General features: G+C 40.7%; 1 protein-coding gene across 1 annotated transcript in view; it reads right to left on the reverse strand.

Moving 5' to 3' along the window:
- Positions 1-12,254, reverse strand: part of LOC134741637 (DENN domain-containing protein 5B) — a 64,215-nt gene that overhangs the window by 12,288 nt on the left and 39,673 nt on the right. The window contains exons 16-19 of the mRNA XM_063674491.1: positions 9,725-9,986; positions 8,402-8,652; positions 6,390-6,532; positions 4,687-4,805 (exon numbers count right to left, since the gene is read on the reverse strand). Coding sequence (XP_063530561.1) covers positions 4,687-4,805; positions 6,390-6,532; positions 8,402-8,652; positions 9,725-9,986 — 775 coding nt within the window. The remainder of the gene's footprint in view (positions 1-4,686; positions 4,806-6,389; positions 6,533-8,401; positions 8,653-9,724; positions 9,987-12,254) is intronic.

Genomic DNA, 12,254 nt, shown 5'->3' on the forward strand with positions numbered 1-12,254 from the left:
ATATCCAATCTCTTATTTCGAAACCACCTTGTTTGTGAATTTCGGAAACTTCTTTTATCATCTTGATAGCCAACTGCTCGTTGTCCACACTCTCGATATAGTCATCCATATAATGTGATTTCAGGATGGCCTCGACGGCTTGAGGCATTTCTGTTTGGAATCGCATTGCATTTTTATTTTTAATATGTTGTGCAATGAATGGAGAACAATTGGTTCCAAATAACAATGACGTCATAACGTAGGTTTTTAGTTCGCTGTTTACGTTTTCGCGCCATAAAAATCGTAGTGCGTGCTGATCTTCTCTCGTTATCTTGATGCGAAGGAAGAATTCTTTTATATCGCCCATAATTGCAATTGGTTTTTCTCGAAAGCGTAGCATGATGCCCAGTAAAGACTGAAGTAGGTCAGGGCCCTGGAGTAGGTAGTCGTTCAGGGAGCGACCGGCAGTGGTGGCTGAAGCGTCATGCACAAGTCTCAATTTTTTCTTGTTTTTGTTATCCACTCCGAAATGGGCTAAATAAAATACGCGCTCATGTGGCGCTAACAATTCGTCGTCGGATAACAATCGGGCGTAATTGTTTTCAAGTAAATGATTAATACGCTCCGTATACCTAGAGGCGTATCCTTCATCTGACAGCATTCTTCTTTCCACAGCGAGAAGTCTCTTATAGGCATTTGGGTAAGAGTCAGGCAGTTTAGCATCATTTTTCCATGGTAAACAAACTTCATAACTCCCGTTGATTACTTTTGCAGAGTTATCAATGATGTTGACGGCACGAATGTCGTCCTTATTTACGCGTGGCTTAGAGTTCACTCCTATTGATTCGAGCGCAAACGATCGGCGAACCAGTTCATGAAGTTGTTTATCTGCGCTGTCGCTAAGTACATCGCTTGACCATTGTGGCGATGAGTGTGTGTCTGCGTCTGTGCATGTGTGGGTCTCCCGCCGCGCGGTAAGTACGTCCGCGGGGGTGGCGATGGAGGGCGGAGTGCATGCGTTGCAGATTTCGGCGGCCGGCTTAGGGCGCTCATACAGCACGGTTGTCAAGGCGTGATCGGCGGTCAAAGGTCGGCCGAGTGCAGCTGCAGGTAAGTGAGGTAAGGTTCCATGTAAACACCAACCGAGTTTTGTTAATGTGGCACAAGGTTCAAAATCGCCCCGATAAACAGTTTTTAGCGGCATTATTAAATGGTAATAATCCTGTCCGATTAATAACTTCGGTTCCATATTACAGCGGGGTAAAACACTTGTTAGGTCGCGTAAATAATCGTAAGAGTCTAAGTTCACGTTAGATAGGTCCAATGTTGGTAAGTCTAGCTCACTCATTTTTCGCGCACGTAAATCGTACATTTCACCATTTGAGTTCGAGATTTTAAAGTTCACAGTTTCAATTTTACACTCGAATTTAGATTTCCATGCACATTTCATACTTATTGTCTTTGGCTGACCTTGAAGGTTGACACAGTTAGCAAGATCAGCTGATATCAAACTCACTGCGGCCCCATCGTCTAAAAGGGCGTATGTAGCAATAGTGCCGTTAGGTCCATGAAGGTTCACTCGTACAGACTTTAGGTAAACACTATCACTAGGTTCCACGAAAGTATTGGTTACGATTGCGGTCGTGGGATTATTGTTGGCAGATTCATCTGTCTCACTTAATGTTGGCGTATTGTTTAGGTCTTCGTTGTTGCTGCTATTGCGGGGCGCTGCGCTGTCTGCGTTAGGTTTATACGGCCAGTGAAGGAGGCGGTGGTGGGGCAGCCCGCAGCTGTCGATATCGCACGATGCGGCCGGGCAGGTTTCTTTCCCGTGGCCTAGCAACAGGCATTTATGACATATTCTGTTTATTTTAACAAAGCGCCATTTATCCCTGCGTAGCGCGCGTTTATAGTAGATTGTTAACCAAGGGATGAAAGGCACTCATTCCTGCCGAGGTATTTTGGCGCTCGAACGCAGTGAGAGCGCCAATAGTCCGAGGCTGAAATGATGCGTTTCACCCGAGTTAAACACTCTACTTTTCATTTCGAATACGAGGAAAGTAAAATGCATTTTTTAAACATGAACAAGTATAAACTTTCATAGTACTTTTTAAGTGTATTTTCAGTTAACAATTTAGCCTAAAGTGTCGTAATTTATGGAATAGAGAGTCAAATATCAAAAGGGAAATTGTATAACAAATCCATTTGAACTCAAATTTCAATTGCTTATCGTAAAAAAAAAATTAAAAATCGTACTTCGAACGTAAAATGCTCTAGTGCAGACACGTATCATTTTCTGCGCACCTTTAAGAACAAATATGATCCTTTTTCAGAGCATGAGAAATGAAAAATTTATTGCAATTAGTCAGCGGATGATAAGACACTTTACAAAACTTGCACTTCGCGTTTGTATCATTATCGGTATTTAAAATGGGGTGAGCCTGAAGTTTTCGGTCTTCCATCTTTTTTGGAAACTTATGTTCATTTTGAGAATGGATATGAGTTACACCAGCGGCGGCGATCTTCGTAGCTTCTTTGTGCAGGAACTCAGAAAATAACTGCAATTTAGCTTTATTTGTATCGCTATGTTCGTATATATAGTCTGCCCACTTGTTGATAAGCGCACTGGGACACTTTGATATAACGGTGCTTAGTAACTCAGGACTTCGAAGATGATCGGTCTGTTTAATAGACTCGGCAGCTGCCACGTAATTCTTTACTCTGACGGCGAAGTTCACCAACTCGATACGATACGCTTGCGGTAAAGGTTGCAATTTCTTAAATTGTGTTAAGATTTTATTTATGATTAGGTCGGGTCTTCCGAATCGTAGCTCTAGTGCTTCTAGGATGGCGCGTGGTGAGGTATCGGTCGTAAATAAAGATGAGACCGTTTCTTTAGCTTCACCACGTAGACATTTCTCTAATCTCGCGATATTTTCAGTATCACTATATTTGCATAACTTCGTGGATTGTTCGTATGATTTTTTAAATTGTATCCACTCGAGCGATTCACCAGAAAATAACGGTAAGTCCTTAGACGTGGCTAATCGAGATAAAAGGCGAGTATTAGCACTTTGAGTTGTAGTAGCTAGTTTTTCCATTGCTTGTGCTAGGTTTTGAAGTGAGCTCGGTCCGGGGTTCGATTCCTGCCAAGGGGTCGCGAGAACGCGTTCGTCTTGATCGTCTTGGCGACTTTTCTCGAGCCACTGTTCCACTTTTTGAGATGTTTCGGACAAAATAGATCGTTGTTCTCCACTGCAACGGGACTTCTGAGAATATTCTTCGTCCAGCTTAGCGAGTGCAGCGTCTAGCTTTTTATCTATTAACTCCTTCTCGATCCTAGCTTTAGCTTCGGCGGCGTCTAACTCTAATTGTTTTCTTTTTGCTTGTAGTGAAGACATCGAAGTTTTATTCGAAGAGTTGGATCGGTGATATCCATGTTCGGTTTCAGTTTTGATGCTACCCTCTTTTGCGGTGGGCTTAACCTGCAAACTGAGCGCCTTCGCGTTGAACTGGCTTGCGTGATCCATAATTTTGTCTTCTTTGGGGTTCCGTGGGCACGATTTATGCGAATGCACTTCACTCTGAGCATCCGTGGCATGTTTCAACTTTTCTCTTTCGAGAGCACCCCGCGTTTTAACTGTAGTGTGCGGAGGTGTGTGGAACATTCCTTTGCGTCCTGTCATCTGTGCTCCTCAGAATCCGGTTTGATAGGACCATGTGTAGCCGACGATTGCAGCCACAGGTAGAGAGGAGCTAAATAAGAACACTAGGGATACTTTTTGAGGTAAGTGTTAGAGCGCATGGACATGCGTGTATCGCTCGGAGGCGTATCGGAAACTGACTCATGATTGGTCGATAGCCGAGGCTCGTTGCACACATATGCATGCTCTCGCGCACACTTTATTCACACATACATAGATTAGAAAACAACAGGGGTAAGTAAGGTGTACCTACATTATTTTTATAATATTAAACTAGAATGTATATTAATTACTAAGTTTTATGTTTCAGGTTATTCATTTCAGGTCCAGTTTATTGCGTCGTCTACAGTCGGCAAACGGCCGTCAATCTGGTGTCGCGGGGCGAGGTAATTCGCATCGGGGCGGGGTGGTGCGTGGCCCTTCTGTATGATAATACTATTACTTATTCTGTGCTAACGATCCGAGACTGTGACTTAAGATGCGGTGGGTTCAGCCAGCGGAGTTTTTGAAAAATCGTGGCGCTTTATTAAATAATAATTAAAACGGTTGTGAAAAAATATTGAATAACAATATTGAGGCTTTTCTTTAATAACTTCATTGATCCGAAATCTGATTAAAAAAACTTTCGTTTTATTGAAAACGAAAGAAAATAATGTAAAACGCACTATTGAAAATTTGTAACTATTTTTACGCAATTTTATTATTGATTTAACTCGTTGATAACATTTTTATTCTTAAACTAACTGAAAATAAAATCTAGCACGGCCGTCCGCTCAGTGCTCAGTATCTACTAGATACAAGAAAAGAATACTGAAAAAGAGCTAACAATTTTGCACACCTGGGATTGCGCAAATACGGATTACACGCATTTAGGACCAAAAGATCCGAAGGTATTAAAACGATTTACAGCTTGCTATGAATTAATTCTTAGAAAAAATCTAACTGGATTGGCCTAATGAGAATTGGACTTTTTACCTAATCTACAAGAATACAAGGTACCCACGTGTAGGTATGTCCCGTGACTTCGTTTCTGACGTAAACTTGTTCGAGAAGCCACCGCGGCGAGAGTCCGGAGTTGTCGTGGCCGATGCGTAGCGTCGATAACACGCCCAAGTTTTTATGCTGCAACATTCAATCATTATAAAAGCTGTACAAACATTGCTTATCGGCAAGACGTACGAGGACACAGAAATGCTACTAGAAGTAGTTACATAGAAGTTAAGTAAAGTAGGAGAGATTTATATTACACTGTACAAATTAATTATTTATTTATGTCACCAATTAACTTTCTAGACAGTCGAAGATTAGTCATAGTCACTTAGTTTATTGTTATTATAAATAACCATTTTGCCCGGCAAGCATACCCACTGATACATTGACCTACAAAAAGTGCATACCTAAGATACAAGTAAATGTTTACTTAGTTTAGGTATTGTTATCAAATTTCCATGAGCGACAGAAAATACAAATTCGTTCGGTATTAAAGTTTTTAACTTGACCTGTACCTATTTTGAGTTGAATCTATGAATGTACTAGTATTTAAGTATAAATTGTATATTTACCATTGTATAAAACCAATTAGCATAAGTTTTTAATGAATAAATATTATCTTATCTTATCTTATTATACTTTGTATCTTTTTTTTAAATGATGATTTGACCACGATCCCACCTGATGGTAAGTGATGATGCGGTCTACGTTGGAGCACGCTTACCTATGAGATACCTATTAACTCTTGCCTTGAAGAGACCCAGATTGTACTCATGCGGAAACACAGACTCGGGCAGGGCGTTCCACTCCTTGGCAGTTCGCATAAGAAATGTGGAAGCAAATCTTTAGGTATTTAAATAAAAGTAAACGAAATCTACCCTCAAACGGCTCCTTAAGATAATTTATATGAATGCAGCTATGAATTCCCATCTGTGCTCAGCTCACACATTACCCATTTGCACCATCGTAAATCTTATTGTAATGCATGTCTATTACACTATAAGCGTGCGTGTCAGTTGACTCCTTTGGAAGTCATATGGGGCATTTTCTATGAAAAGGGACCTTATTGTCGATGGCGCTTACGCCGCACAGCGCCGCGCGGCATTGTATTTATATCGGAGCATCGTTAATAATGGCCAAAGACAGATATAACTCCGTAATAGATTGATACAGTCTAAGGAAAAAACGTACCTCGAGAATCAAGAAAATTTGACTCGATCAGAGGGCGCTACTAGCTTTGGCCTACTGTCGTATAGATGGCGTTGACGGTCTCGTTTGTTATTTAACAATTTTTACGCATATCAGTGAAAGAACATGGGTTAAAATCATAAAAATTATTAATGTAAATAAAAAAAAACATTTCTCCATATTTAAATACATTGTATCGTATTTTTATAAATCTTTATTTTTAGTTTTAATTTTAAAGTGTGTCGATAGATGGTAGTGAATTTACTGTGGTTACAAAATTTACTGTGACAGTACCGTGGAGGATATGGCGCCCGGGGCAGTCACCAAATTTGCGCCCCCTGACGACTGACAAAAGTTTCCCTGCTGCTGCCTTTTGCCCATTTTGCCCCCCCTTGGATGCCCGGGGCACTTTCCCCCTCTGCCCTCCCCCTAGTTACGCCACTGAAAGGCCATTATTCATGAGAACTTACCCGGTATGGCAGTTCCAAATATACAACACGGATTATAGTACCTATATTAGTAACTTACATGAAAGACGAATTCGTTCGTGTTGCGCGGTATCGGTATCTTGGGGGTGGAGTCTCCGTGGACGCCCGATATTGCGATCCAACAGTTGGCCGTCGTCTGGCTGGCCTTGCGGGACGGCACTATCAGCACCCGGTACGGCAGTTCTAAATATACAGGACAGATTTTTACTAACCTTCTACATTTTTTGGGGTCCGTACCCAAAGGGTAAAAACGGGACCCTATTACTAAGACTCCAGTTGTCCGTCTGTCACCAGGCTGTATCTCGTGATAGCTAGACAGTTGAAATTTTCACAGATGATGTATTTCTGTTGCCGCTATAACAACAAATACTAAAAAGTACGGAACCCTCGGTGCGCGAGTCCTACTCGCACTTGGCCGGTTTTTTTTAATAAATCAGTGAGATCTCGGAATTTAATTTATACTTACGAAAACCTTATGCCAATAATATAACCTAACCTAATAATAATCAATACCTCTCGCATCGAATGATGCTCCCTATGACAGTTTTTACATATTCCATATTTTCATATTCATTCATTCATGACACCCTGTTAGGGCACAACAACGATGTTTCCATATTTTCATATTCATTCATTCATTCATGACACCCTGTTAGGGCACAACAACGATGTTTCCATATTTTCATATTCATTCATTCATTCGTGACACCCTGTTAGGGCACAACAACGATGTTTAATATACTGTCTAATACCTATGAAAACATTTCATTCACATAATTAGTGTGTAAAAAAATAAAATAATCATCGAATGATAATAAAATTGTAAAATTAAATAAAAAATTAAATAACATTCCATACATTCAGTTTTTAGCAATTGTAAAAGTAAATAAAAAACATTGCAACTATACTTTTTAGGGTTCCGTACCCAAAGGGTAAAAACGGGACCCTATTACTAAGACTCCGCTGTCCGTCTGTCCGTCCGTCTGTCCGTCTGTCTGTCTATCACCAGGCTGTATCTCATGAACCGTGATAGCTAGACAGTTGAAATTTTCACAGATGATGTATTTCTGTTGCCGCTATAACAACAAATACTAAAAACAGAATAATATAAATATTTAAATGGGGCTCCCATACAACAAACGTGATTTTTTTGCTGTTTTTTCCGTAATGGTACGGAACCCTTCGTGCGCGAGTCCGACTCGCACTTGGCCGGTTTTTTAAATCATCAAACACATCAGGGTTTGATGATTTAAAAAAATATTGTACTTAGGGACATGTTTTTTTTTGTATTAGGTAGCTTATGTAACGTAGATTTAGGATCCATGCTTAACTCCATATCGAGCATAAGGACCCTTTGTCCATGGAACGGCACAAATGAACTGTCATAGGGACCATCGTTCGACGCGAGGAGTATAAACTTTTAAGTTATATTACAAAATACACACAGACGCACACAGATACAGATCAGGGATGTTGCGGATGCCGATTTTTTGATATCCGCGGATGCGGATGCGGATTTTTAAAGGCTCACATCCGCGGATGCGGCACATAAAAAACGTCAAATATTACACTTTAGTAATTTTTATTTCAAAAATAACGAAAATTTTTAGTATTTGAACAAGAATATAGGTGCCCCACAATCGCATTACTATACTAAAGTCTAAATAAAACAAACTTTTCACTTCTTGTCGCTGTCCGTCATAGGCTAAAGTGCTCGATCGACGAATCACAAAAACGAAACGATATTCCTATTGGCTAATGACGAAATTACCTAGCACTTACGCCGCCGCTAAGACGTTCATGTACCTACTTGTTCCACATCCGCATCCGCATTAGGCTCCGCATCGATTTTATGCGGATGCGGATGTTGAAAATAATGCGGAAGTTCCGCGGTTGCGGATGCGGATGCGAATATTCGCAACATCCCCGATACAGATGGTTCTGTGACATTATATTATCACCACGGGGTTTGAATGATATGACGTGACGTACCAAATTTTTAAAAGATCTAAACTTTTGTTTAAATAGACTAACAAAATCGCAAATACGTACTAGTGGTAGGATAGGTATTAGTGAAACAGAAGTAATCGACAGCGTTCAAGGTCAACAGATGATACAGGAACTGTTCCCTCTCTTCCTCGCATCTCAAGAAGGCCGTCTTCTTGTATTGCGACCTCAGCAGCGTGGTGTCGGCGAGGAGCTCTCGCAGGTGCTTGGAGAGCAGTTTTTTCTCTAGCGAGAGGCGGACCCATGCGCGGGCGTAACCTATCTCGGTTTTTATGTCGGTCATAGCTTGGATATTTCTGAAAATAAAATGTTAGCTGAACGACTGACCTACAGCCTACAGGTATGACATTTGACATGAACGGAAATAAAGGAAACCTGGGGAAAAAAATCGCAGGCAAATTCTAATCGTGACGGCGTGACGAGCGTGGTTTCAGAATGGCCGAGTCTATCCTGTGAATAAATCGCGCAGGCGGCAAGCCATTTCCGTCAAGAGAATTAATCACTTTTTGATTGCAAATCCTTGATTAAATTTGTTGATGACAATACAAAAATCGCTATAAGATGCCTATAAGATTTGAAGAATTCCTTGATTCATCAAGGATTCCATCATCAGAACTGGAGTGTGAGAAAAAATGGGACCAATCTAGAAGTAGAATATACTTTTTAACAAAAAAATAATTGCCCAAATCCAGATGCGACCCAAAAGTGACGGAGTTCTGAGGTAACAAATATAAAAGAAAAAAAAATCAACCGCATTGAGAACCTCCTTTTTAGGGCTCCGTACCCAAAGGGTAAAAACGGGACCCTATTACTAAGACTCCGCTGTCCGTCTGTCACCAGGCTGTATCTCATGAACCGTGATAGCTAGACAGTTGAAATTTACACAGATGGTGTATTTCTGTTGCCGCTATAACAACAAATACTAAAAACAGAATAAAATGAATATTTAAGGGGGGCTCCCATACAACAAACGTGATTATTTTTTGCCGTTTTTTTGCGTAATGGTACGGAACCCTTCGTGCGCGAGTCCGACTCGCACTTGGCCGGTTTTTAAATATTGATGTCGGTTAAAAACACAGTAAAATTAAGAAAATGTAGTTTTTTCGAATAAGGAGTCCTAGGCTCTCCGAAACATGTCGCGCGAGTGACTAAAACAAGTGAGTGACTAAACCGTGAAATTATTTAATGTCAGTATGTCTCACAACATTTTAAATTCGATCATAAATATCGTGTTGTTCTCGGTCAATACAACTTCCTAAAACAGCACACGCTCCGATCCTCTGAATTCAGATTACTATTTGTCTACACAATCTTTCAAAGACTGGACAACACCAGTAAAAAATATATACGAATTAAAAAGTGAAAAACCTCATATCGAAAGTGAGGGTCTCGGGCAGCGGGCGCAGCGGGTTGGGCGGCTGGGAGCAGCTGCGCTCGAGCGTGCCCTGGTCGCCGAGCCGGTCCCGCGAGCCGTCCCGCGAGCCACCGACCCGGTCCCGCGAGCCGCCGAGCCGGTCCCGCGAGCCGTCCCGCGAACCGCCGAGCCGGTCCCGCGAGCCGTCCCGCGAGCCGCCGACGGGCGAGCCCGACCCGCCGCAAGCCTCCACCTCCGCCCCCACTGACGATAAATCTGAAAATACATTTGTCTTTTATCCAATATCTCGGACAGGTCGAAAAAGTATATAAAGTACCTTATTGTATCAAAAATAGTACGCGAAGTCCTTCATTATGGACAAACTCGGCCTCGTACCAATGAGTTTTTCGAAACTTATGTACGAAATATCTTTGATATTTACCAGTCGCTTTTCAGTGAAGGAAAACATCGTGAGGAAACCGGACTAATCCCAATAAGTCCTAGTTTCCCCTCTGGGTTGGAAGATCAGATGGCAGTCGCTTTTGTAATAGCGGGAGCCGCTCGACCCCAATTACAAAGAAACACCGCAAATCGATGTACAGGTTAGCCGTTTGGCACACGCATACTAGAGGTCAAAACAAAAAATTTTGACCCGCAGTTCCTAAAAAAAATTCCCGGGGGGGGGGGGGGGAATGATAAAACATTTTTTTTTTGTATCATACGAAAGGGCTTTTTGAGGCGATTCTAAATATATATCACATCATTACATTTCGGCCATATTTTTTTTATTAAAACAAAAAGAATTTTCGAAATATACCTGAAGTATCTGAAGGATACAATCTTGATATTTTGTGTCAAAAACAAAACAAACTATACCAACCGATGAAAAGGCGCAGTTAAAGGGATAGAGGCACGATAGGTTTTGGAAAAAAATAATGTTTTCCCACTCCCCCCGGGAATTTTTTTAGGAACTGCGGGTTTACATCGATTTGCGGGTTTCTAATTCGAACGGGTTACACTATAAAAACTAGTGCCCACGTCAATTCTTGGGATTGGTTGCCAAGCGGACCCCAGGCTCCCATGAGCTGTGGCAAAATTGTTTATTGTCATTTATTGCTTACATGTACATTGATGCATAGAAATACATGGTGTTATACTTATTGTTAGGAAGCGTACATGTTACCCTGTGAGGGTGTTACAATATGATTGCAGCTGTCTTACTGTTTACCTTATTACTAATTTATATAGCAATACAACTTATACAACATTTAGCTAGGTCTCTAGTATTATAATTAAATTTACAATAGTTTATTCAATGGAGTATATTTATGTCCGTATATCTATAGTAGTTAGTCAAATTAATTAGGGAAAATGCCGGGACAACGCGAGGAAGATGATGATGGCATTCAATTTTTTCAAATTTTTTAACCAAATTTCAGTACCAATATACAAACAAATATTCACGCGATTACATAATAGTTATTTGTGCAACAAGAGAGGAAAGTTGGTTTTTCTTGCGAGTGTTTATTTTGAGTCCCGAGAAAGCGATAGATTCTATAATTGAATCACGAGCGAAGCGAGTGATTCTAAGGTAGAATCTTGAGCGTAGCGAGGGACTCAAAAACACGAGATGTAAAATAACTGCTCTCGTGTTGCACACATAATTTTTCACCTCAGTAGTGAGAACATATTAAAGGTTAAAATGTATTTCAAATTACACAGAATAAACAGAAAAAAAAATTATAATATGTACGATAATATGGACCGGACCGGACCGTAACGTAACGTACCGTAACGTACCGTACCATAAAAAAAATGTTATAAAAGTATGAAGTTCATGGCCTTCACTAAATTAAAAAGCTACATTGTTTCACTCCCTGGAGTGAGGAAAGTCGCACTTTCCTCACTCCAGGGAGTGACGAAAGTAGGCTTGTTCGAGCTGCTGAGGTGAAAATAATATTGACCAGGTTCGATTCCCGATTATGTATGAGTTTAAAAAAAAATTTGAATGGGATTATTATTAAATCTAAAATAGACGCCATGTTCCTAAGAACAGATTTCGCTATCTCTCATAGTTTCTGACTTCTCCCTACTGACGTACTGACCCATTTGGATTGATCATCATCTATATCGTCGCAATACTTACTCAACCTCATATCTGCAACAATCATTTGATGGAAATGTCCCTTTTCTTTCATTCGGTTACATAATCTACATATAAGCTGTATTTACCTTTCCATTTTGTGATTGTGTATTGTGTTATGAGCTTCATCAGATGCTAAGCTTGTGTTTTCTAGTGTGATTTTCGTGTAGGTATATGGCGAGTATTAACATCGGTGGGCCTTATGTTATGCCTTTTGTACTCGTAATAATGTTTACGAACTGTCAGTTAACAGAGTGGGCGATGGTACATAGTGAGCGTATTTGGAAAAGTTTAGATATTTTCGTTTTTTTTTTCTCGCGTTATCCCGGCATTTTGCCACGGCTCCTGGGAGCCTGGGGTCCGCTTGACAACTAATCCTAAGAATTGACGTAGGCACTAGT

The sequence above is a fragment of the Cydia strobilella genome, chromosome 5 (genome assembly GCF_947568885.1).
Source record: "Cydia strobilella chromosome 5, ilCydStro3.1, whole genome shotgun sequence".
NCBI lineage: Eukaryota > Metazoa > Arthropoda > Insecta > Lepidoptera > Tortricidae > Cydia > Cydia strobilella.